The sequence below is a fragment of the Cryptomeria japonica genome, chromosome 6, assembly GCF_030272615.1.
Source record: "Cryptomeria japonica chromosome 6, Sugi_1.0, whole genome shotgun sequence".
NCBI classification, from domain to species: Eukaryota; Viridiplantae; Streptophyta; class Pinopsida; order Cupressales; family Cupressaceae; genus Cryptomeria; species Cryptomeria japonica.
Genome location: NC_081410.1, coordinates 626,269,662 through 626,296,242, shown reverse-complemented (window position 1 = coordinate 626,296,242; position 26,581 = coordinate 626,269,662). Strand labels below are relative to the sequence as shown.

Sequence of the window (26,581 nt, the reverse complement as noted above, 5' to 3'; positions counted from 1 at the left end):
ACGAGTACCTCCATTTGCAATATTTGCCGTAAGATTCTCTCTTCTCCCCTCGTCCATGACGGGCTTGTGGCCTCGTGGTTGTTTTGTCCTTGTGCGGCCATTTCCTTTGTGATCTCGTCCCTTGCTTTCCGCACTCTCTCGGTCTCTGTGCGAGGATCTGGGTATGCAGCCTTTTTGGCCTGTGCCCTTGTGATTGCCAACACTTCTGCCTTCGTAGGTTCGATGTTCAAAAGGTTTACTCCTGGCTTTGGGCAATTTGCGTCCTCATGGTCGCTTGGCCCACACCATCGGCAAAGGTGCTAAGGGGTGGCTTCCTTCGTGCAATCCCGGGCGAAGTGCCCCCACTGATTGCAGGCCCTACATTGGATCACTGGTCGACCCTTGTGTCATACTGGACATGGCTTCGGGTATTGTTATTGTTGTTATTCCCTCCGCCGCTGCGTCTGTTGTCCCAATAACCTCCAGATGATGCTGTTGTGTTGGTTTGTTGGGTCGTACCCACTGGTGCGGATGTTGTGGCCTGCTCAGTGAAGAACACTTGCGTATTTCGGGTCTTCATATTGTATGGGCACTCCTTGATGGAGTGTCCCATTACTTGGCAAATTTCGCAAAAGGCCTTCTTCGGGCATGTAACCTTCGTATGTCCTTCCTCCTTGCACACCGTGCACCACATGTCTCCTTCGGTCCGGCTCATAGAGCCTTTCATCACTTTAAATTCCCTCATCATACGCTCCATGTCCCTCTGCAAGGCCGTCACTTTCTTTTTCGACCCCTCGTTACCACTCTCATCAGAGGAAGAGTCATTTTCCTCGGAGGAGGACTTTCCCTTTTTCTTGGACGTTTTCTATTCACTTTCTAAGTCCATAGCCCTGTTGTATGCATCATCGTATGACGAAGGAGGGACTATCTTCATTTTCTTCTTCAAACTGGGTTTTAGGCCTTATACGAACCACCTCTTCTTGAGTCCGTCGGCTGCTTGACTCTTCATTTTCCCAATTAGCTCCTTCAGGTGCCTTCTGTAGGCACGAATTGATTCCTTTTGTCCTTGTTTCGTATTGTATATCTCTGCCACTATTTCATTATCATCTCGGAGTAGGTGGAGCTCCTTCTCGAAGGCTTTCCGCAACGTGTCCCATGTGGCCACTGTAGTTTTATCAACATCCGAGTACTAGTCGATGGCAACTCCCTGTAATGTTGCTGGGAATTGCGTCGTCCATTCGTCTTGGTTCGCTACACCATTGGCCGTCCATATGGTTTCGCAGGTTCTGCAGTGCCTTATGAGATCTTCCTTCCCGTCGCTAGTGAATTTCCGCAGCTTCTGCCTATTGGCCATTGATGGGGGTCGTGTCCCCAGAGGTGGCTGTGTCTGTTGTGCACCCGCGCCACTCCCTCCTACGCCGGTGGTGTTTCGTGTTTGAGTAAATGGGGGTATGGTGTTTTGTACCCACGTGCTTGGTGTGATGGGTCCCAAGAGGGGGTCCTGTCTGTCGTGTGCCTGTGCCTCCTCCGCACCTACGGTCGTACGGTTGCCCTCTCCCCCGTTCTCATCCTCGTCCTTTGTTCGCTCCCTTCGGTGGTCCTTCGTGCACGGCGTAAGGGATAAGTTCCTAAACTGATCCCGGGTCTCTTCGACCAGATTTCTTTGTAGCCTAGTTTCCTCCAAAAACTCTTCATGGCTTCTCACCCTATGGTGTCCTGGCGACGCGTAGAAATCTCCTTCAGCTTCTGCACCCCCCGTGACACCTCCTTGGTTCCCTTCGAGCAACCCTTCCAGGTTGTCCTACGGCAAGTTGCCTCAGCCTCCGTCTACGTTCTACTTGTTGTTCCAGAATCAAGGCCCTTTGTGCAGCCTCCCACTCCTCGCTTTGTGCCTTCTTATTTCTCTCTTTGTTTAATAAGTTGGACATTAATTCCTTTACATCTCCATAAATAAGAACAACACATAAAAATAGAACACTTCTTTATTAATTCATCCCGTCGGATACAATTTGTGTCAATAGTATGACACCATTATTATAATATAGAATGTTCTTTATTCCTCTTGGAGTTTCAGGGTTCAATTTCCCCTTGGTCTCGTGCCATCACGCTCCGCTTCCCAGTGACAACTGTTTTCTTTGTATTGTTGGAGGACTTTTTGACGTCGCTCCTCATGGGCAATCTCTTCCAGGCAAGTTCGTTGTGCCAGTGATGCTTGTGCAAGCAAACGGGGCTGGTGGTTCATCAACTGATTCGCTGCGGGGCTAACTTCCAGTGCGGTCCACACGACACTTGTTGGGACATTAGCCTCCGTGGCCTCTCTTCGGACGTAGGTCTCAATGGCCACCTGAAGCAGGATTGAGAATTCCCTCGTTGTAGTGTCTTCTCCGTTGTAGAGCTCCGTTTGCGCATCGTCAGCCTCTGGGTTAATCTCACCAATAGGTAGGCCCATCGTGTCCGTACGCCATCCGCTCTTTCCTTTCCCAAGTATGTCTAGGCAACGACACCAGATGTTTGCCACATGCGGGTAAACGTTTAAATGCAGAAAGTAAATGCACAAAACATAATGAGAATATATTTAAGAACCAGTGTCTGTATTAATTCAACAGTCCATGTACATCAAGTGCTTATAACATCACACCCAGATACCACTATCATGATGCCATTAAGAAGGAAAGGTAGGCAATATATAATACTCGAAGGGGTGCGACCAACCGTTGCGTCCAACTGCCCTTCGGGAAGACTAATTGATTGCCGTAACCCATAATTACGGACGACAACATAACATAATATGACAACATAACATAATGATTATTCTCGACAACAATGTCAAATTTTCCTATTGGAGGATTTTTCCTCGTATTTTGTGCCAAATGGATGTCACATTCCCATTGGCTGATATTTAATATTTTGCAATAATTAGGTATTTTGGTTGTTACAAACCCTAATTAGGGGTTAGGTGGTAAAATCTAGGCCCTCGATTTTAGTTTAATCTTGGCCATTCATTGTAATTGAGGGCTCTATATAAGCTCAACTCATTTCATTTGTAAGGATTGATTAGAAGAGTTTTGAAGAATTGTTGCTCAATGCTGCAAAAGTTAATAAAATCATTGAAGTGTTGGTGACTTATTGAGTTTAGTCGCATTTGCTTGTTTCTTCATGCTTTTATGAGAGTTAATATTGAAAAGGCAAAAAAAAAATTAGAATAGAATTTTGCTTTAAGTATTTTAGTTGAGTGAAAGATGCATGTGCATGATTAAAAGTGAAGCTCGTTATCCATACTACTAACACATTGCCGATGGTAAAGTGCCTTGCGTAGTCAATTGGATCCCTTTTAACAGAAGCTTAACTTCAATTGCTATTCCATGATTGATATTCTTCATCTTGAAGGTGTCTATGTTTGTGATAGTGGTTTGAAAATCACCAAGCTATCCTTAGAAGATTGCACTAGTCTTGCGGAGATGTTTACTATATGTTGAAGCAAAGCCTAGTTGAGCTCACTTGAGATTGTCCATTGTCTTGCATTCCTAGTATTATTGTAGCATCCCTAACGCTACTCCTTTTTCATTTTTTCATTAAAAATCAGTAGAAGTAGAAGAGAGCAATATTGCAATATCATTCGAAGAACATCACACCTTTAAGCTTGAATCAAATTATTACGTGAGTCCCCTCGCGGGTACAACAAATCACATCATAGCATTGAAGCTATCCAACACATCAAGACCTGGCATCAAGAACCTTGTAGTCATCTCAAGTGATCCTTTTTTGCTAATCTTCAGCATTTGAGAAGTCTTTGTTCAAGAGAGGATAGAGTATTCAATACTTTATTGTGTGTTGCATAGTGCTTAAAAACACCATCAACATATGGCACAAGAGATTGGGACACATGAACTTTGATAGTCTTATTCATATCAAAGAAAGGAAGCTGTCAAATATATGCCACAACTTACTAAACTTCAGACATGGTGTGTAAAGAGTGTCAACTTGGCAAACAAACATGGAAGAGCTTCAAGTCAAAGGAGTATTCAAGAACAAAATCTCTTGAGCTGATACACATTGATTTATGTGGACCTACAAGAACCACGAGTTTGCAATGTGAGAAGTACTTTATGCTCATAATTAATGATTATTCACTTATGACTTGGGTTACATTTTTGAAGGAGAAATCAGGGCCCTTGAGAAGTTTAAGGCTTTTAAAGCCTTAGTTGAAAATGAGAAAATTCTAAAAATGAAATGCTTATGTTCAGACAATGGAGGAGAGTTCACATCTAATGAGCTCATAAAATTTTGTGAGAAACATGGTATAAATAGATAGTATTCAGCTGCTAGGACACCTCAACAAAATGGTGTTGTTGAAGGAAGAATAGATCAGTCCAAGAAATGGCTTGTAGCATGATGAATGAGTCTAAGGTGAAAGATTCTTTTTGGAGAGAGGCAGTTCACATTGTTGTTTATATTTAGAATAGAGGGCTGATTAGAGCAACCATAACAAAACACCAGATGAATTGTGGAATGGTAAGGCAGCCTCAGTTAAGTATTTTAAAGGTTTTGGTAGTCCTTGTTACATTAAGAAGGATGAAGACAATCTTGACAAATTTGATCCCAGGGCTGATGGAGGTATCTTCTTAGGATATTCTTCCAAAAGGAAAGCTTATAAATGTTTTAACAAAAGATTGCACAAGATTGTTGAAAGTGCTAATGTGAAAGTTCATGAGATTTCTAACTCGTGATAAGTTGCAAAATTATGGTGATAGCTCTCAGAGAGATGAGGTTGAAAGCGGTGATCAACAATCTTCCTCAAGTATACAAGTTGGGACAGCAAATGGTAATTCTGAAAATACAGCAGAAAATGTTCAACATGAGGCAGCAAATACAAATCCTGATAATGAGGCAGCAGATATTCAGTTTGGGACAGCAGATGTATCAACTGGAAACACACATGCACTTGATCAAAATAAGACCACATTCAGAACTTCTTTGAAGACTTCATCCAAATTTGATCAGAAGAATCATCCTATCAATTAGATTTTACAAGTGGACAAACCTAGAGCTACAAGTAGAAATGTAAATTACCTTGAATATAAGGACATTTCTTTGCTGTCCATGATTGAGCCTAAGAGTTTTGAGGAGGCAGCTGAAGTTAAACACTAGGTGGCAGCCATGGAAGGGGAGCTTGATCAGATTCAAAAGAGTGAAACTTGGGAACTTGTCCCAAGGCCCAAAGACAAGAATGTAATAGGTACAAAGTGGGTCTATAAAAACAAGTTGAATGAAGATGGCCAAGTGGTAAGAAACAATGCAAGACTTGTGTGCAAAGGTTATGCATAGGTAGAAGTTATTGACTTCGATGAAACCTTTGCTCCTGTTGCATGTTTAGAATCAATTAGAATGTTCTTAGCTTTTGCTTCTTTCAAAGGTTCTAAAGTTTTTCAAATGGATGTTAAATCTGCTTTTCTGAATGGTAATTTGAATGAGAAGTTTATGTAGAGCAGCTAGATGGGTTTGTGTTATTAAAAAAATCAGAACTATGTTTGCAAGTTGAAAAAAGCTCTTTATGGCCTCAAACAAGCCCCATGTGCTTGGTATGACAGACTTGACAATTACCTACAACAAGAAGGATTCAAAAGAGTGATAGTGGACAACAATCTATATTTCAACAAAGAAGGTAATCATATGTTGATTGTTGTAGTTTATGTTGATGATTTGATTTTTGGTAGTGATTGTGAAGAGATATGTCAAGTTTTTGCTACCAATATGAAGGAGTTTGAAATGTCCATGTTGGGAGAGTTGTCATTCTTCCTTGGCTTACAAATTCATCAATTAGAGAAAAGTATTTTTATTTCTCAAACAAATTATATAAGAGAAATGCTAAAAAGGTTTAAAATGGAGGATTGCAATCTAGTAAGCACTCTTGTGGTGACAGGATGTAAACTTAGTAAAAATGATGAGTCTTTGGATGCTAATCAAACATTGTATAGGTCTATGATAGGAAGTTTAATGTATGTTACAACTACTAGACCTGACATTATGCAAGCTGTTGGTTATGTTGCTAGGTTTCAGTATTCCTCAAGATACTCATGTTCTTGTAGGTATATGGATCTTTAAGTATCTTAAGGATACTATAGATTATGGTATACCAAAAGTAATGATTTTACACTTACAGCTTATACGGATGCAGATTGGGGTGGCTCAGTTAATGATAGAAAGAGTACAAGTGGAGGTGTATTCTTTCTAGGTGGCTGTGTTGTATCTTGGTTAAGTAAAAGAAAACTTCTACTTCACTATCTATAGTTGAAGCGGAGTATATTGCAGCAGTGTCTTGTTGTACACAAGTTCTTTGGATGAAGCAAACACTAAAGGATATTAAGGTAGAGTATGATCATCATATATCCATTTTTTTGTGACAACACTTGTGCTATTAACTTTCTAAAAATCCAGTTATGCACTCTAGAACTAAGCATATTTCTATTAAGTATCATTTTTTGAGAGAACAAGTTAGTAACGAGGAGGTTAAGCTGGAATATGTTTCTGCTAAAGAGCAAATTGCAGATTTGTTCACTAAGCCTTTGCCAAGAGATGCTTTTGAATGCTTGAGACAGAAGTTAGGAGTGATTTCACTACACCATTGAATAGCTGTTCTAACTTAGGGGGAGTGTTTATTGTCACATTTTATGCTCCATTTTAGTTTAAGAGCAATTTTGGTTTCGGGTTGGGCGACCATCAATGACAAAGGGGGAGATTGTTGGATGTTTTGTCATTGATGTCAAAGATTGAGCCACTTGGTTGTGTGCTTTAGCTACTTGGTTGTGTGCTTTAGCTACTTGGTTGCTAGGTTGAGCTACTTGTCTGCTTACTTAAGCTACTTGCCTGCTTGGTTGAGCTACTTGCCTGCTTGATTGGGTTGTTTGGTTGTGTATTTGAGCTTTTGGGTGTCAACTTGAGCTGGCTGCCTATCCTAGTTACCTGCTTGCTTGTCTTTTTTAAGTGACACATTATCCATGATAAATTTAAAATATCATTTGTCGGATATTACATAAGGCTTTAACACACAAATATATGGATGGTGTGCATGGAGCAGATAATCATTAAGGTTGCATTGAAAGTATATTTTGAGGGTGTGCGTTTTCTTAAAAGCTTATGTGGTCGCTGGATATTGGGTTTCAGATAACAGTTTGTAGTGGAGATAAAAATAGAGCATGGTATAATTACATAGGCGGCTATGAGTTTGCACGAGAAGGTGGAGTACATATTTTTTTCCTTTTTAAAAATTCTCTGTGCTGTATTTAAGGCAAGTATGGGTGTGTTGAATCCTTTTTTCAAAAAGACAAGTGACGGTAATCAGAGTTGGAGTTGTGGGTCAAGTTGTGAAGTTGTTGAATTATTTATTGGTTCAAAAGAAGGTGAGGGAACACATACACCTGTAGGATTGACTGTTGATAAGAAAAAGTTTGGGTCATGTTTTCTTTTTCTGAAAAACGTTTTTCTTTTTGATAGCGAATGTGTGCTGTGAAGTTGTGTGTCTTCATGAACACACGGTAAAAGTTGTGGTGACTAGATGTTGCGGTGAACCTTATGTTTGTTAAGGATAATTATAGTTGGCGACTCTTTGAGTCTATGCATAGGATTGTTTTTTTTGAAAAGACAACTCAATATTGATATGTGTGGGACATAAAGTAATCGCAGATAAATAATTATTGTTAAAAAAATATTATTGACACGGCAGGGGTCAACAAAGTTTTGACAGTCTTTCATTAAAGACTGTGTTAAAAACACTTTCTCAAGTGAATTAGTGATGTATTGTGGATGCTGAAGTTTTGGTGTTTTTTGATGATTCGAGAGCTTATGAAACAATCAATACATTTTTGTGGTAGAGCGACTTTTGGGGTGTAGAGTTTGTTCTTGAAGTATTCTGGTCGCTTCAATCCCTCATATAGTGCATGGTCTCTGTTATTGGGTCATCAAGCTACAACAGTGTATGTGCATAGATGCAATGTTTGAAGATCATTTGTCCAAGTTTGTCTAAGATTCAAGTGCATTTTCATAGTATGTGAGTTGATGCTCAATTTGAGGCTGGTGCCTTAGAGAATCGGAATTGGTGCTCTCAATGAGTTGGTGCTCACTTTTGTATTTTGGGTTGGTGCCCAAGTTCAGTTAGTAATTTTTTTTGTGTGCTGTGGTTTTTTACCCAAAAGGGTTTTCCACTTGAAATCTTGTATTTGCGTCTTGATGGTTACTCTCTAAAAGTTTTACGTGGTTTCATGCTTTGAATGTTTAAAAATCTGAAATACTGATTCACCCCCTGCTCTCAGTATTTCTTGTGTGCTTTTTAGGTTTCTGGTATCAAAGGTTGGAAACTTGGGAGACATGGATTATTGCAAGCTTTTGTGTGAAACCACTCTTTTTAGACAGATGACAGTTTTATTATCACCAAGGCGCTTTCATGGAAAAGCAGTAGATTCATGACTGTTGAAAAGTGGCACTTTCATCACATATTAGAAAATCCCGAGGAATGCTCCAAATTTTTCTTGCAATTGGATTTTGGAGGCTTCAAAGATTCTTGACATGACTGTTCTAGTCTATTTAACATGTGTAAATGCCCATAGAGGTAATATAAGAAGGATTAGAGTTGAATTTTTTGAACTTTGTTAGGGTTCATTGGTTCAATAACTTTTGTAGGCAATAGAACAAAGTTGAGTAAGAGAGCTCAGGTAGATATCTTAGGGATTGAAATAAGATGATTTCTGGCTGGTTAGGTGCCCATGTGGCCTCAGATTGTATTCCCCTTTAAAGATGTTGGAATAGTGAGTGTTTCTCCTCATCACTGTTGGAGTTTTGATGCAGAATTTGGGCTGTCTAGGGCAAGTGTTTTGTGTCTTTAATTTAAGGGGTAGTTGTTACTTTCAATTTGCTGCATTTCGTATAATTTGCAGTTCGTCCTTCAGTAAGAATTAGTTTTGCTTACCTTTCTCTAGTTTATATATCAATTTTGGAATTAAAGCAAGTTTTTTTCTTTGTCGACGTGTTATGTGTGATATTGCAGGTTCATGCTTATAATCAAAGTAAGTGGAAAGGATTTGTCGCTTTTGCAGCTATACATTGAGTCCTGTAGTTGGGGAACAGATCTAAGATGCATGATAAGAAATTAGAAATCTTTGACGAAGAAGCAACTTTCTTAAGTTAGAGGCTGATGTTGGTAGAATATCTCTATCAATTGAAACTGTAAAAGGCCTAGTGGAGACTCTCATTAAGAACTTGTGCTCACTAAAAGTCACCAAGAGCAAGGAAAAAGCCCATTTAGTATAAGAGTGAGAATCACATGGAAAAGCTAGTCTACTAGGAACACGTCAGTCTAAGGAAAAAGCAAGGATTAATATTCCACCATTTAAAGGAGATTCAAGAGAGCTAGACCATTGGTTGTCTCAATTAGAAGTTTATTTAAATCTCTTAGCATAAGAAAAATCATTTTCTTTGCTCGATTGTGACTACGAAAATATGATTTAGTTTGGTTCAAAAGTCTTCTAATCTATGGCTTACGTAAAGCAAGCTCCTATTATATCTTGTGGTCAATTTAAGAAACTATTTAGGAAACTATTCTACCTGAAATGTCATAATGGGGGAATATGTATGGAGATTGAAGAAGCATTAGTATGTGCTTACTACGTTTGTAATGGATAGTCCTCCGTTCTCTCCAAATATAAAATAAGTTGTGGCCAAGACAAAGAGTGCCAATGCCACAAGCACAAAAGCAACTCCTAGAAAGCATTGTGACATTGTGATGTGGATAGTCATATAGATACCACTTTTTGGAAAATATATCTAGAATGTGTCCTTTTCAAAAAAAGTAACGTTAAAAAGACCATTATGCCTATCATGGATAAGGGAAAATAGATTGAATATAGTTAAGGGGTTCATTTTGAAATTTCATGCACTGCAAAGAGAACCTCTATGTTATTGGGTTCTCTTGGAACCCCATGTACCCATATGGGTTTGGTTTAGGGTTGGCACACCATTGGGTTTGTCTAGGGTGCCTGGGTGGGGGGCTTGGGCAAAGCTGGGTTGAATTCAGGTGAAGCTGCGAGGCCCAAGGGAAGCCCAAAGAATAGAAAAATATATTTAAAAAAAAAATTATGAAGAAAAAAGTGCCAAATGTCTCCACTCCTAGACCCCCACTAGTTTTTGAGATCTCATACCAAATAAGAAAGTTGATTACAATGATTGGGTGATGAGGAATTGATATCTAATTGTTTAGTGTGCTGACTTAGATGCTATTTTTGCACAACTCATAAAAAATCTCTTTAGGTGAAGAGCTTCTACATATGACATGGCTAGTGGAAGTGGCATTATAACTTATTGTGGTTCAAATGAAATTGAACCAAATGTTGACTTTGATGCCTTTGATGAAGAGCAATATGAAGATTACTGAATATTAATTGTGAAAAGCACACACAAAATACTGAGGGGAGGGGGAGTGAATTAGTATTTTAAATTTTTAAATATATGAAACACATAAAAATAGAAATGGAATAAAGAGACCAAACAAGAACTCCAAATTTCACGTGGAAAACCCTTTCGGGTAAAAAACTATGGCACACAATAGCTTTCATTAACAAAATGGGCACCAACTCACGGATAGCACCAACCCTCCTAGAAGCATCAACTCTGTGCAGCTGAAGCACCAACTTCAATTTTAGCACCAACTCAAATGCAAAACTTACAAAAGCACTATTCAAAAACCCCTCAGCACTTCGAACATTATACAAAAATTTCACAACACTCCCTGAAACATGAAGTAATTAACATGTCTTTGATACAACAACAACTTCTCTGGAACGTGAGGCAACAAAAGGCTCTGAAAACTCATTCCTCCATACTATTTCATGGAGACCATGCATAATGATTGCAGCCTATCAAAAATTAGTACTATCGAGCAGACTTCATTATATTTCTCACACACTCAACCAGCTTTTATGTAGCAAAAGAAAATCGATCATCACCCACTGAAAATGATGTATCCCCATATATTAATCAACACACACATATCTCAGTGTATTCTCCAAAATCTATGAGAAATACGACAGTCCAATGTATATAGTATTACCACTTCTCTGACTTCAAAAAAAAATGTGATAGGTAAAGAACGTGTTATCACTGCAACAACAAAAAAACAATTAATATAATATCAGCAAGCCACTTATTCTCCAAAGTCGTCTTGTATAATCATCAGATTAGCTTGTATAATATCATCAAGCCACTTATTCTCCAAACCCTAAATAGTTTGATTAGTTTTTTGTTATAATCATTGAAATATGGGCTGTTATTGTTATTAGCTTGTCTCATTTTGCACTCTAACAATATTTAGATATGCTCCAAATACATTGGGGCATTTTCAAACCATTTAGAGCATCATTTGTGTACATATGTTCAGCCAATTTGTGATATGAATTCCTTCCCTTGATAGTAACTTAAAGGTTGATCGATCAGAATCTGTTGATGAAAGATTGTATTCACAATTAGTAGACATTTTTATATATTTGACAACCAAGGGGATATAAACATGTTTTGTGGTAAAAATATTGTCAATGATTCTAATCTGTACTGAGTTGGGACGGTAGAGTGCAGCAAACAGAGCTCATAAGGACACTGGAAGTTAACTGAATTTTAGGTTTTTGTTTGGAAAGAATAGGAATTGCAGATTAAGTGTCTATGAAGATTCAGGCTGGGGAGGTTCTTTGCAGGACAAATAGTGAACATAATGTACTTATATGTCTTGAGTTGGAGTGATAAACTAGGTAGTTTATCTCAATTAATTCTACATATTGACATACACAGGTGGCTAAACATGGGACTTATGAAAATAAAAAATATATATTTCTGCAATGTATATAATTAGTGTACCCAGTTATCTCCTGAAAGGTAAAGAAAATATAACAAAAATATCAAGAGAAATAAAAGTCTAAAGCGAGACGTGTTGTAATGGACACCCCGGAATGCCCAAAAAACCATACCAATTGCTGCTAGGAATTTTATCAAACAGTTTGCATCCAACTCCTTATTTCTCCGTTTAATGTTTTAAATTCCCTTATGGCTCCGGAAATGAAATGTTGGTTTGTTTTACATGGAATTGAAATCACAGAATATGGACAAGAATGAAACTACAATAATATGCAAACTGAAAATTTAACTACTGCTGATAAGATGTTATTTTCAGATTTTAATAAAATCAAATACATGGCAGATTATCAACTCACTTATTATTCCAGCATTATTGACATAATACTCCAGCAATCATTTTCAATCTTGCTGCTACAGTGACATGAATAGTACTCGCGTGAATAGTAACCGCGTGAATAGTACCCGCGTGAATAGTGTCGCAGCAATATTAATTTGTCTTCAGCAGGTCCAATATCTTCATAAATCATCTCCTCAAAATGGCATAAGCATCGGACAAGTAGGGAAGAAGATATGAACAAACATTAAATCTACTTGTAGCTGGAAATGCACCCAATCTGCCTGATAATGAAGTTGATAGCAATGGATTCCAAAGGCCAAACCCCAGGGGAATGACGTCTAGAATGTCACAAGAGAGGATAGACGTCCTCTAATGCCAAGAACAGATCTGCAACTCACACATACCAATTCTTCTCATATTCAACATGTCTAATGAAGCCACAAACGCTTTCTTTTATTCTTTTTCCAAGGGTCCACTCAACTCTCATGGGCAATGTGGGATAAAAGATGAGTAATATAAAACATATATTAAAATATTCACTTATGTCTCCCTTGGGTACAGATCCCCATAAAATAAATATTAGAGTAACACTTTAATATTTTACAATTAAATTAATGTTACTTTAATAAAACTTCAGGCATTAAAATGTATTAGCAATCGGACTCTGAATAATGCGAGTGATAGCTCGTCGAAAAGCTCTCACCGGGGAGTATCAAATTCAAACACCAAAACTGGCCTCCACTATGTCTTGCTGACTTACTAAAAATAGTAAGTATGCCTGAAACTGAGTAAATCAACTCTCGTTTTGGCCCAAACTGGAAATGACTAGGCCAAAACACTCTAGGATCCCCTTAAACCCTTCGTTAGCCCTCGGGACCATGTAGAACAATGCTAACGCACACACACTTGGTCAACTGCTAAAGTGGGGACATTACACGTGTAATGTCTAAAACATAAAACCTGTCAAGTCTTAATGTTAGAACCAGAAAAGTAAGACACAAAAATCTGAAACTTAGAAAAATCTCAAAAGAACAAGATACATAGAATTTTATCCTCGGAAAACCCTCCACTTGAGGGTGAAAAACCCAGCCACACCAAAAATCAACCTTTATTAAAGACACAAATCTGATACAATGCTCTCAAGCTTAATCAAGCAATGATTTAAGCAAGATTGTGAACACTTATCAATCAATACTATAAGTCAATAACTTCTGAGAACAACTGAAAGCTTCTACACTACAGTCAGCACGGATGATCACATATTAATATAGACTCTCTCTCAAGAACTTCACCCCCCACTAAAGCACAAACAACAACATTGCTTTTTAAAGAGAAGAGAAGGCTCGAAATATATCTTGCCGGAGGTAGACGGAAGGCCAAAAGACACTATAAGCTTATCAACAGTTACATATATGTCGTTTCATAAGCCACATAGACAATCTTTATATCGGATGAAATGCGAAGAGGAAAGAAATCGCTGCCAGCATGCATGAGGCTCCCATGAAGCTGCAAGTCATATATGCAGGTCAGTGACAGTTAACAAGAAACTAGAAACTCTTCCAGCTAAGAAGGAACTCATAAATGCAGAGATCAATATCTTCAAACAGAGACAAACTGATAAAATTAAGACACGATATCAACAAAATGGTTGTACAACCATCGCAAGAAAAAAAAATCTCCTGCAGCATACGCAAACATTAACACTCCCTCTTAGCAAAGGAGATATTATTTTCTGATTTTCAAGTCATGGAGTCTCTCAACATAACAAACACAATGGCTACACCCATATGTGTAAAAAGCAACATTTTATCACGGATTCTCTCAACGTGATAGCATCATGGATTCACTCAACATGATGTTCACCATGGCTGCTCCCATGAATGAAATAAACACAAGCTCTCATCACAGAGTCACTCAACGTGATGTTGTCATGGAGTCTCTCGACATGACATCCACTATGGCTACTCCCATGAGTGGAAAGAGCAACAAGGACTTTCACCTCAAATTTCTCCGTCACAGAGAAAAATGCATTACAAGGGCTTTCACCTCAAATTTCTCTGTCACAGAGAAAAATGCATTACAAGGGCTTGCACCTCAAATTTCTCCGTCGTAGAGAAAAATGCATTACAAGGGCTTGCACCTCGAACTTCTCTCACAGAGAAGAATGCATTAACAAAATCTTCATGATGATTGTGGCTTCTTTTGAACCTGATCTCAACCTTTTGACCTCCTCGTCCAAGGTTGCCTCTAATGAAATGTCAGGCTCCTTCTGAAGTTGGATGTCAGGCTCCTTTTGAATCTGAAATTTCAGGCTCCTTTTGAAGTTGGATGTCACTCCTTTTGAAGCTGAAAAGTCAGGCTCCTTTTGAAGCTGAAATGTCAGACTCCGTCTCATTGGGAGATCCCTCTTGTCTCAATTTTAATATTTTTCAGTGTTGTAGCGGTCAAGAAGAATGTTGGAGCATACCCCAATTCCAAATCTCCCATTAGTAGAGTGACCAACAAAACATAATGATAGCTCAGATGATGCTCAAATATAGTTTTCAGTTGCAAGTTCACAAACACATGCTATGCACCTAGAACGTGTGTAGCTTGCACCTATAATAACAAGCACAAATAGAAATTGTGATTCACTATTCCAATGTTATGAAAATTCATGAACATCATTCAAACATAAAAGAAACTTATCTCTTTATTGCTAGTTCCCATTGAGGTAGTCCTGTAGCCGAGTCTTATCTTCTCATAAGACTCCTTCAGCACTATTCTTTATATCAGGAATCTTTTGGTATGCATTAAGGTTTTATTAAATACACCACATACTTAGTGTTCTCTCCTTTGAACAAAACAAAGATTGCAGATTATAGCAATGACAACAATTTGATAAATGATCACAACAAATACAAGCTGATAGGATGCAGATGCAAAGATCGGTCGCATTGCAGAGATCCCGTCAAGTTTTGCAGGGCCGCTCAAGACATCCGAAATAGGAAGAAATGAAGTCGCAGCTTAGAGAAAGGTGTAGTCTTCAGAAAAACATAGTTTGAATAACACCAAACAATAAACAAGCAACCCTCCCAGAATCCTGAGACCTCCTGTAAGGGAGACGACCTCAAATGTGGCTCTGATACCATGTTAGTGTCAGAACTAGAAAAGTAAGACACAAAAATCTGAAACTTAAAAAAATCTCACAAGAACAAGATATACAAAATTTTATCTTGGGAAAACCCTCCACCCGAGGGTGAAAAACCCAGCCACACCAAAAATCAACCTTTATTAAAGACAAAAATCTGATACAATGCTCTCAAGCTTAATCAAGCAATCATTTAAGCAAGATTGTTAACACTTAACAATCAGCACTATAAGTCGATAACATCTTAGAACAACTGAAAGCTTCTACACTATAGTCAGCACGGATGATCACATATTAATATAGACTCTCTCTTGAGAACTTCACCCCCCACTAAAGCACAAACAACAACATTGTTTTTTTAAAGAGAAGACAAGGCTCAAAATATATCTTGTTGGAGGTAGAGGGAAGGCCAAAAGACACCATAATCTTATCAACAGTTACATATATGCCGTTACATAAGCCACATAGACAATCTTTATATCGGATGAAATGCGAAGAGGAAAGAAACCGCTGCCAGCACGCATGAGGCTCCCATGAAGCTACAAGTCATACATGCAGGTTGGTGATAGTTAACAAGAAACCGGAAACTCTTCCAGCCAAGAAGGAACTCATAAATGCAGAGATCAATATCTTCGAACAGAGACGAACTGATAAAATTAAGGCACAATATCAACAAAATGGTTGTACAACCATTGCAAGAAAAATAAAATCTCCTGCAACGTACGCAAACATTAACATCAAGTACCTACTCTCATAATAATTTGTTGTATTTTTCAGTTTTGTGAATAGAACTATTGTACAAAGCGATGATAGGTGCAATTCATGAAGCGGTTTAGCTGTGTGCAATATTCAGTAATTTAATAAATGGAAATAGATGACTGATACCTTTGTAGGTTGATAAAGAGTTTCCACAAAAGTGAAGAAATATGTATTCGATGCCAGAATGAAAACCAAGCATAAGTGTACAGAAAGAAGCCGAAAATAAAAGAGAATTGTTTTTGTTTTCTCTAGGTCACAATATCAAGCCACAGGTATTGTTGCCAAGGAGCTCAACAAGGACAAGTTCAAGAAGTTTAGGAATATTTTGGAAGCCACTCTTAAACACTAAAAACAAAACTAACAAAATAACCATTAAAAGGTATAAGCATTGTAATGTTTACTGTGTGTAACAAGTCTCTTGTCATTAGAGCATATTAGTGTTTACCTAAGTCCTAGGTAATAGGCATGGGTTTTATGAGACATTAAAATTTGAGTTGTGATAGACATTCCATCACTTTGTATGAAGATAATAAATCAGAAACATAACAAGACAAATTACTTGAACAATTTGGCAAGGGAAAAATGAAATTGATTCCATATATGATGTAAAATATGTCTAGTTGTATTATCAATTATTAAATACAAGCAAGCAAATTACAGCCTCCCTTTCTTTCTCACTGTGTTTTTGGGCAGATGATATTTTCAGACAGAATAATCATTGAAATAGATTGTCATATTTTTAATGGAATCTCTTTGGCAAATTAGATGCTAACTGATCATATTATGTGTGAGTATAAATGTTAATGGATAAGTAGAGTTTTGAGTGAGGGTATACCTTACTTTTCCTTTCTACGAACATAAACATCAAATGAATTGCCAATGCTTGATCCTCTTGCTTTTATTAAACATAGAATTGTTGTGACCACATCACACATCGCCCCATCATGATGGGGACCCCCCTTTTTTTTAGGTTTTGCCTTCTCTAGGAGTCTCTCTATGCTCTCTTCTAGTGAGTGGAGTGAAGTAAAATATCAAGTGTTGCAAAAGTGATTCGAAGATGAAGGACTTGAGGATTGAACAAACCAAGTAAAGTCAGGTGAAAGAGCTAAGTGAAGAGTCATTCATGAAGTTACGTACCTCGTCCTAACTTGAGAGCAAACTTTTCATCAAGACCATTTACCTTGCTCCTTCATTGGAGCGAATTTGCATAAATGGCTTGAACCCATACCTTGTTGAGGTCCTAGAGCGAAATTTTTGATGTCCTTGCTAAGGTCCTAGAGCTAAATTTTTTGATGTCCTTGCTAAGGTCCTAGAGCGAAAATTTCACCAAGTGCATGTACCTTGCCAAGGTCACAGAGCGAATTTCCTCCATGGGTGTTCTTAAGGGTCGAATTGATAATGCTTTCATATGGACAGATTGGAAAACTCAAGGACAAAATCAACCAAGTGAAAGAGTGATTTTCAAATCATGTCCCTACCAAGGTCCTAGAGCAAATTTTGAGTCATGTCTTTCCAAAGGATCCAGAGCGAAATTTTCATGTCCTTTCTAAGGGTCCAGGGCAAAACTTTGCTAAGTTGAGTACCTTGCTGGGGATCAAGAGCGAATTTATCCAAGTGAAGATCGAGAGTGAATTTGCAAGTCTTGGAGAGGTTTTAGGGCAAATTTGTTCAAGCATGTACTTTGTTGAGATTTGAGATCAAACTTTCCTTGTAAGTCTTGTACCTTCCAAAGGACATAGAGGAAAATTTTTTATCAAGTTTTGTCCTTGGAGAGGTCCAAGAGCGATTTATCAAATCTTGTCCTTGGAAGGGACATTGAGCAAATTTTATTTTTGAGTCTTGTCCTTCCAAAGGACATAGAGTGAACTTTTTCACCTTGACCTTGTCCTTCCAAAGGATAGAGCGAATTTTATTTAGGTCTTTTCCTTGCCAAAGTCAGAGAGCAAATTATTTCCAATTGATGTACCTCCCAAAGGTCTTGGAGCAAATTTCAATACAAAGTCTTGTCCTTGGAGAGGACATTGAGCGAATTTCATTTTGAGTCATGTCCTTGCTAAGGACAGAGAGTGAAATTCTTATAAAGATTCATGTCCTTGCTAAGGACATAGAGCGAACTTATTTCAAGAGGTGTACCTCCCTAAGGACCAAGAGCAAATTTTTTTATCAAGGCATGTAGCTTACCAAGGTCCTAGAGCAAATGTCCTTCCAAGGGTCCTAGAGTGAACTTCAACTTATGTCCTTCCAAGGGTCCTAGAGAGAATTTATCAAAGAGAAGCATTTTGGCGCCAAAAAACTTAATTCAAATTCGAATTGCTAAAAAGGAGAGTCCTAATCTATCAAGTCGGCTGGCATGAAAGAGGCAATTTTTCTTGTTTTGTTTTTATTAAACCAAGTTGGCCTTAACTCCAAAAGTCATGACTCTACCCTAAATTGCATATATAAGGAGAATCAAATTAATCATTTTGACATCAATTCAAAACACAATTCCTCTCTAAAAGCGAATTTTGTCAGCAGGTCAGCGAATTACTCCAATTGAACAGCGAACTTCACCAAGCATCAGCAATTCTCAATCAGCATAAAAGGCGAATTTTATCATTAAATGCAGGTCTGGTCTTTTGGAGAAGATGAATTTGTCATTTGAAGATCAGGTTGAAGCGAATTGTACTCAGCTAGGAGCCTATCATACAGCGAATTCATCTTGGGACAGCCCAGATTTGCCCTAGGACATTAAGTTTGCCTTCCACACAGTGATTTCATAGATTATTGTCAGTCCTTTGATCAGATATAGAGAAAATCATAAAAAAAAAATCAGAAGGTAAGGAATGTAACCAGGTCTGATTAGAAGATGAAACCCTTAATAGATCCAAGTTAGGTCTCTTTATCAAGGATGCATACACAGAAATAGATCAGTCTTATTGTACATTTGATTAGATTCATTAAAGTATAGGACTGGTTTGAATCAACATTCTATTATCATTGTTAAAGTTTTACCAGTTTGAAGTTAACAATTTTCATAAGACCCTAACTTGAACATCTTTGATAGGTGAATGATGGTAGTGCCCAAGACAAGTGGATCTACCTCCCGACCGGCTCTCATCAAAGAAGATTAGAAGAACGATGACTTGGAGACTAAAATCACATCTTGGTGGAGCAACATTGGAGATACAAATCTTGGGAACTTCAATGTGAAGAAGTTTCGCGAGGCACCATATATTGGCAAACCATCACCTATAGCCAAGAGGATAATAGGAAGCGGCAACATCAAGGCAGACGACTTCCCTCTTGCAGTTAGATGTCATGAACTAATGATTGAGTGTGCCAAGCACTATGATTCACACTCAAGGACAATTGTGACTGAAGATGGAACCGTTCTTGCTTACCTATCATAAAAAGCTATAAGTGAAGCTTTCCACCTATCGGAACAGAGGGACATGATCTATAGAAGCTTAGAAGGAGCTAAATCAATATATGAAGATGATCCTGATGCATGCCTATCGATCATCAATAGGGACTGGTTGCAAAAGAGTAGACCTCGCCTAAACAAGATACCTAATGGGCCACACCGAATTGACTTCCAAGAAGAATTCAAGGATTTACTCAAGCCTTTTGTTTCGATAAATGGATGTTCTTCTTCATACAAATAATCATCCAAGGGAAAGGAATGATCAATTGGGCAAGAATCATTAGTAATAGGCTAGATGTACAATTGAGAAGGTTAATTCCCACCCAGTCATTCCACTTGAGCTCATATGTACTATATTCTCTAGCAAGGAATTATGAATACGCGGGACTACCACATAGAGGCAGAGTTGGAAGGAGGCCCGGAGAAATAAGGGTTTGTGATTCCTATGAAATATTGCATCACCCACCTAAGCAACATTATAGATATTGGTCAATGATACTTTCACAATGCACATCACTAGGATCCTACAAGGTGGAATACATCAGAGATTGTCTCTAGAGGCACAAGCACTTGTCAAACAATATGGTGCATGGTTCATTCAATTTCCCAAATTCACATACATAAGGATCCAAGGATGTCCTTCTCCTCCTTATATGTTGCCACGTTATCCCACAGACAAGATAATAATTCTTGAGGTGGTAAGACAATTGTTATCATGTACCTACTCATTGAGGTACAACCATGGAGGTGTCAGCACTGATTCCATTTCACTTGGCAATTCAATAGAAGTTTGTCCTTCTCTTCAAATAGTTGAAAGTGCTGAGCCACAGTTTTCTCTCTATTCGTTTACACCATTTTCTTCTAGAGATAACTTTGATCCCTATGGTAATGTAGAAGACATGGCTGTAAGAAATCATAAACATGTGTTTCAAGTAGAAGAGTTTTGGATGAACGCTCAAGATGACTTGGAGATAAAGAAGAAGATGCACTCCCGACTGCCTCTAGATCTCATCAGGAAATGCAAAGTCTATAGAGTAGCCGATCAAGCACAAGATAGTGGTAGATATATCCAATCTACTTATGAGATGGAAGACAAAGGAATAAAGATTAATTGGGATGAAAAGGAAGTCACGGATTTGAGGGAATTGATGAATCAAGTCTTAACTTTCACACGTAGATGGGTAGATATTCAACATCAAAAATTGAAGGAGCAAGATGTAACAATGACATTCAATTTGGAGACAAGGACAGAAGAAGAAGAAAGGGCAAGCGTAAGTGACAACACTTCTCATTCTAAAGGATCGAAGTTGAAGAATGAACAAGGAAAGAAAGAGACATCCAAGAAGAAGCAAAAGACAAATTCTGATCAGCCTCCCAGTGCTTCTTCTAGGCATGAGAAAGAAATAAAACAAGGCAAGGATCAAAGGATAGATGAAAGCATGGTCCATGAAGTGGATGAATCAATGGAGCCTACAATACAAAATGACAAGAATGATAGACAAGATAAAGGGAAAATGCCACAAGAATCATCAAATCCAGCCCTTCATATCCAGATTTGTGATAATGAAGAACATGGAGATAATAATGAAGTTACTTCCCCTCCCAGAAATGAGCGATTGCCCGAGGAAGTGCAAGTAAAAGAAGGAAGGTCTTCTAACCTTGACTGGCTAAAAGAAAGACTTGCTAAGGAGGTAATAGTAGAAGAAGAAGAACAAGCATTTGATTTGGGGAGTCTTCTAAATGGACCTTAGGAAGTCATTGAAAAGAAGAAAGCTTCAAAGATATCTAAAGTAATAAGAGATGATACAGGCTCTAGGAAGATACAGATTGCCACTCTGGCAGTGGATAAATATGAGGATGAGATTATGGCAGATGAATATGATTTGGAGATATTTGACTTAGGTCCACTTACTTTTGAGCAAGCCATGGAGGAAGCAACGGATTCAGTGAAGGCAGTCAATGAGAGGCTAAAGGCTGAAATAGAGAAGAACAAAAGGTTAAAAAGGGAGATAAATGCATGGAGGAGCTATTTCCATCAGTTCAAGGAACCACTAAGACAACATGATCCAACAATGACCCCTCCACCAATGCTTCCTCCTACTTCGGTGAACCATATGGAGAAGATGGCAAACTTAGCACAACTTCTAGATGTATGGGTCAATAAATCTTTCACAATGGCTAATAAGTTTGTAAGAAATATGATGAAAATACTTGGTAGAGCCATTCGTATTCTTGAGATAGTTCATAACCTCATGGTGACAGTTGATGCCTTCACTCATACTAAAAATGTCACCATCCCAGTATTGCAAGCAATAAGGAAAGCACCTAGATAGATACTGGCACAAGAAGGGGCAATTAGGAAGGAATCAACTCCTAATCTGTTACAGTGGTCTACTTTGCTTCAAATGAATAAACTCCTTTTTGAAGATATTAGCAATAGATGTATTCAAGTTGAAGATACCGTCCATCCTATTCATGGCAAGGTAATTGAGGTGATGTGTGTTATTCTTGACAAAAGGGCAGAAATTGAAACAGATGTGGACATTCAAGAATTGGAGGACAGGATAAAAGTCATCTTTCAAGGAGGTAGACTGATCACAAAAAAACAGTTGGATCATATGTGTACCACTATGTTCCTTATTGATAAGACAAAAGAACTTGAGCATGGATGGAGGTAACTCTTGTAGCCTTTGACGAAGTAATCCACCTAGAGGAATGAATGAAGAGTCTACTCGAGATTCCAATTTCTGAAGTTGAAAGTATGACATCCAGATCCATTGAATATGCCAGAAAGGAACATGAGAAAGGGAATCGGATTCTCAAAGATACTTTCTTATGATCCCACTCGGTGTTCTATTTTCCTATTGGAGGATGCTTCCTCAATTTCTGTGTTGGCACATGTTATCTTCTCATTGGTTGATTCATGATGATGACTATCTTGATAGGGTTTTCATTTGTATCAAACCCTAATTAGGGTTTAGGTGGCAAGATCTTGGCCCTTGATCTTCATTTGATCTCGGCTCTTCATTGTATTTGGGTGTCTTATATAAACTCCACTCATTTCATTTGTAATAGTTAATAAGCAATAATAGTAATAGCAATAGAATAGAATAGAAGACAGAGTAATAGTGTTAGAATATTGGCAAGAGAGAGACTTGAAGAATTGTTGTTGTTTGGCTATTGGATCAATAAAACATTGAAGTTATGGTGTTTAGCTCAATTCGTGAAGCCTATTGCATGGTTCTTTTATCTTCTCAAGTCAATCTTTGATGTTAGTTTTAGTGTTTAGATTGAATGATGGAATGTTGCACTTAATATATGGTGAAGCTCACTATCCATACCACTAGCTTTCTTGCTGATTGTAAGTGAGCCTTGTGTGGTCAACTAGAACATTTGAAAGTGTTTAAGTTCGATTATTGCTTAATCATTGATATGTATTCAATTGATGGTGTCTATGATTAGTAGTGATTTGAAAATCCCAAACATCCTTAGAATATTGCACTAGTTCTAGTAGAGTGTTCATGTATGGCGATGCTATAACTGGTTGAGTTTTACTTGTGTCATTCTTCATCCATCTGTTCTTAGGATAGCTTAGAACTTCTCTAAACCCTATCTTTTGCCATTTTTGATAATCATTTAATAGTTTTAGGAAAGAACTTCATTGCATATCATCTGCCAATCACTTTATGAAATCTTTTCGAACCATAAATGCCCCTAGATGAAACAGCAATCACAATGACCAACAAAGCTTTCCACACGTAGTGATCCTACATACATGAACCTTGGAGTCTACTCGAATGATCCTGAAGCTAATCTTCAGCATCCGAGAGATTTTATTCAAGAGAGGATAAGATACTTTAGGTATTTTATTTTGTGTTTGTATGTGCCTAAAAAACACATCAACAAGCATGACTGGTGATATTTGAAATTTAAATATTTTGGATTTGGCAAAAATGAGGGTATACCTTACTTTTCCTTTCTAAGAGCATAAACATCGAATGAATTGCCAATGCTTGATCCTCTTTCTTTTATTAAAAATAGCATGACTGGTGATATTTGAAATTTAATTATTTTGGATTTAGCAAACATTAGTTTAACTTCTGCTGTAGGTTATCATATTTAGTGGAGTGCAATATTTTTCATTGACTTTATATATCTTTCACAATGGAAAGAAGGCCTAACCCATTTTATTATCAGTTTTTGGTCTCTGAAAGTACTGAAGTTTTTTTTTACCTTATCATTCTTAAAATTCTTCCTTGTGCAATGTATACTTATAATTACTATAGGTTTTTTGGCTTCATAATATAGGACACAGATTATGTGATGCCTAATTGTCTTTGCACATTGTCAATATGTAATATGTATAATGTATCTGTTGGGTCACTACTGGTGAATTTTATGTTGTATGCATGGGATACGAGATCATGCTTTCTTCATTGTATTTGCAGAGAATGGATATGCTAACATTCCAACAACACCATATGAGCTTCCTGACGGACAGTAAATTTCTTCTTCAATCCTGATTTTTATATCTGGAGTTAATCTACCTTAACATTAAAAAGTTTGACACCTTTGTGGTTTGTGTAGTAATAGCGTGGAGTCATAACTTGGTATGTGGATAGCTTAAATTAGTTTTATTTTCTTGTTCTACTTAACAGAGTAATAGAAATTGGAGCTGACAGATTCAAGATCCCTGATCTTTTGTTCAATCCATCTCTAATTCAGGTGATTATGTGCTTCTTATGCTTTTTGCTTGCATGCTTGAAACTATGTTCTTATGTATGTGATTCCACCATTTGTAGCTACAAATTAAATCAAGTATAGCTTCATAATATAAGGAATCTTCTCTTGAAAATTTGGCACACTGTTTCTAGTGGAGTCTAAAACATCGTTGTAAAGTGGTATCTCTCCAGTTCTAACGAATCTCTTTATTTAATTGTTTTGTCAATCCCAAGTCTAGTGGAGTATGTTGCCATGGCAGGAGTCCAAACTTTGTATTGCTTGATTCTTAGAAGTTGGCTGACAAGATTATAGTCTATAGAGTCACAAAATAATCACTTTTTGTGAGTACTGTAATCTTGATCAAATAGTGTTGAACAACAAGGCAGGACATCAAGATCATCTACAGGACTATAACAAAAGGCAGAAGGAAGCTTCAATGCTTTTACAATTGTCTGTTACCAATGCACTAGTGGTAGAAGTTCACCATTGTTGCTCAAGCATTGTGGAAAAGCAAAATATCAAGCATTTGAAGTTGGGAGAGCTTTCTATTTAAAAATTGTTTTGTTTTTTGCTAACTTGTAAGAAGGCAGATCTATTTCTAACTATCATTTGCTTGTGAAGGATTTCAATGATCAATTGTCAAAAGCCAATGGATGATCAAAATTTGGTTGCATTGATAATGCATAATTTGCCATCGTCATTTGATTCTTTTGTTGAGTCTTTGCATCTACTTTTAGACACTCAATAATTTGAGCTTGAGAAGTTGCCATCACTTTTTTTACAAAAGGAATGAAGGCAAGAGCAATCAAGACCAACAACCTCAAACATCATAGAGAGTGCATTCGGTGTACGAATAAAAAATAGAGAAAAATAAAATAGAACAACTAGTTTATCAATCAAATCTTCAAAGGGCAATAAGTCAATGCAAAGATCCAAGTGGAGATGCTACTATTGTAAAGAACCAAGATGCTTAAGAAAGGTTGTTGGAAGTAAGAACTGTTAATGCATAAATAGCTTCGGTAAGATAAATGATTGAATGAGAGATAAATGAAGTTTCTCATTCAATCATTTATCATATCGATTATTAAAATGAATAACCTCAAGCCCTGAATTGATAAACATTCTTTATTTGTATATGATGCTTAACTGTTCATTATCATAGAATCCCTATTTGATAATCTATTACACTATTTTCATTCACCGATTATCAAATCGGGTTAACCATTGCAAATCCGATTTAATGATTATCAGGTAGACCGAACATCAATTAGTATCGATGTTTATTTTATGCTTGCACTGATTGTTATTGGGTGGTATAATAAACACACACCGATTGATATCGGGTGTTAAGGAAAGCTTTTGAAGTGTTAAATATAATCATACACCGATTGGTATACATCGATGGTTATTGAGTGTTGAAATATAAACATACACCGCTTGGTTAATAAACGCCATGTACTATTGTTATAGGGAAGCGTCACGATCAAGTGATGTCTTGATCGGCCATGTCCAAAAGACATGGTCGGTCAAGGCATTGCTTGATCGTACCCAGCCTGCTATATATGTCAAATGGTATGTGTGAGAATGGACATTGAAATTTATAAATGCTCCGCTCACCTGCCACACAAAAGAAGATAGTTAGATTCATATGTTAATTTAGTAATATATAGAACAAGAAAAAATATAAAATATAACTTGCATATTGAATGTAAATTGAACATCATTTACAAGAACGATATCTTACAAGTGGTCAAACGAAGTCATGGCATGTAAATGTTGTTGAGGAGGATGAACAAGGAGCAACAAATGATTTTTTTTTGTAATCATGTAACCAATCTATTGAGTCTACGACTTGGTATTTTGACTTTGGGCAAACTCGACACTATACATGTGTCAAAAATTTGTATGTAATTTTTGTTGTGGACAAGAGTAGTAGCGAATCTGTTTCTTTGGGTGATGGTTGGACTCACTTTGTAAAAGGATGTAGGAATGTTAGGGTGACTTGAATAATGGTGTAAATCATACATTCAAGAATGTTCTGTAGTTCCCTAGAGTTTTGTGATAGGGAGACAAGGAGACAAAATTTAGTGATGGGGGGACAAAGGGCCTTTGTTTGGGGATGGTGGGGTAGGGGTGGGGGGAATGCAAATATACATATATTATTTGAAAAATTGTTATAAAAAGCTGTATAAGGAATAACTCTAAGAATTACAAATGAAACTTTGGCATACTAAGTAAACAACTAAATACCATAGTAGCTGGAAACTCCTTTGTCCCTCCTTGGGCACACGTATCCCCGTATCCGTTCCTGTTTCCGAAACGGATACGTATCTGATACAGCCCGAACACACATCGAACATTG

At 37.6% G+C, this 26,581-nt stretch overlaps 1 protein-coding gene across 8 annotated transcripts in view; it reads left to right on the top strand.

The window, feature by feature from the left end:
* LOC131068691 (actin-related protein 4) overlaps positions 1–26,581 on the top strand; it is a 210,726-nt gene that overhangs the window by 136,532 nt on the left and 47,613 nt on the right. For all 8 annotated transcript variants that reach the window (XM_058003936.2, XM_058003939.2, XM_059207535.1 and 5 more), the window contains 2 exons: positions 23,946–23,997; positions 24,156–24,222. In XM_058003936.2, coding sequence (XP_057859919.2) covers positions 23,946–23,997; positions 24,156–24,222 — 119 coding nt within the window. The remainder of the gene's footprint in view (positions 1–23,945; positions 23,998–24,155; positions 24,223–26,581) is intronic.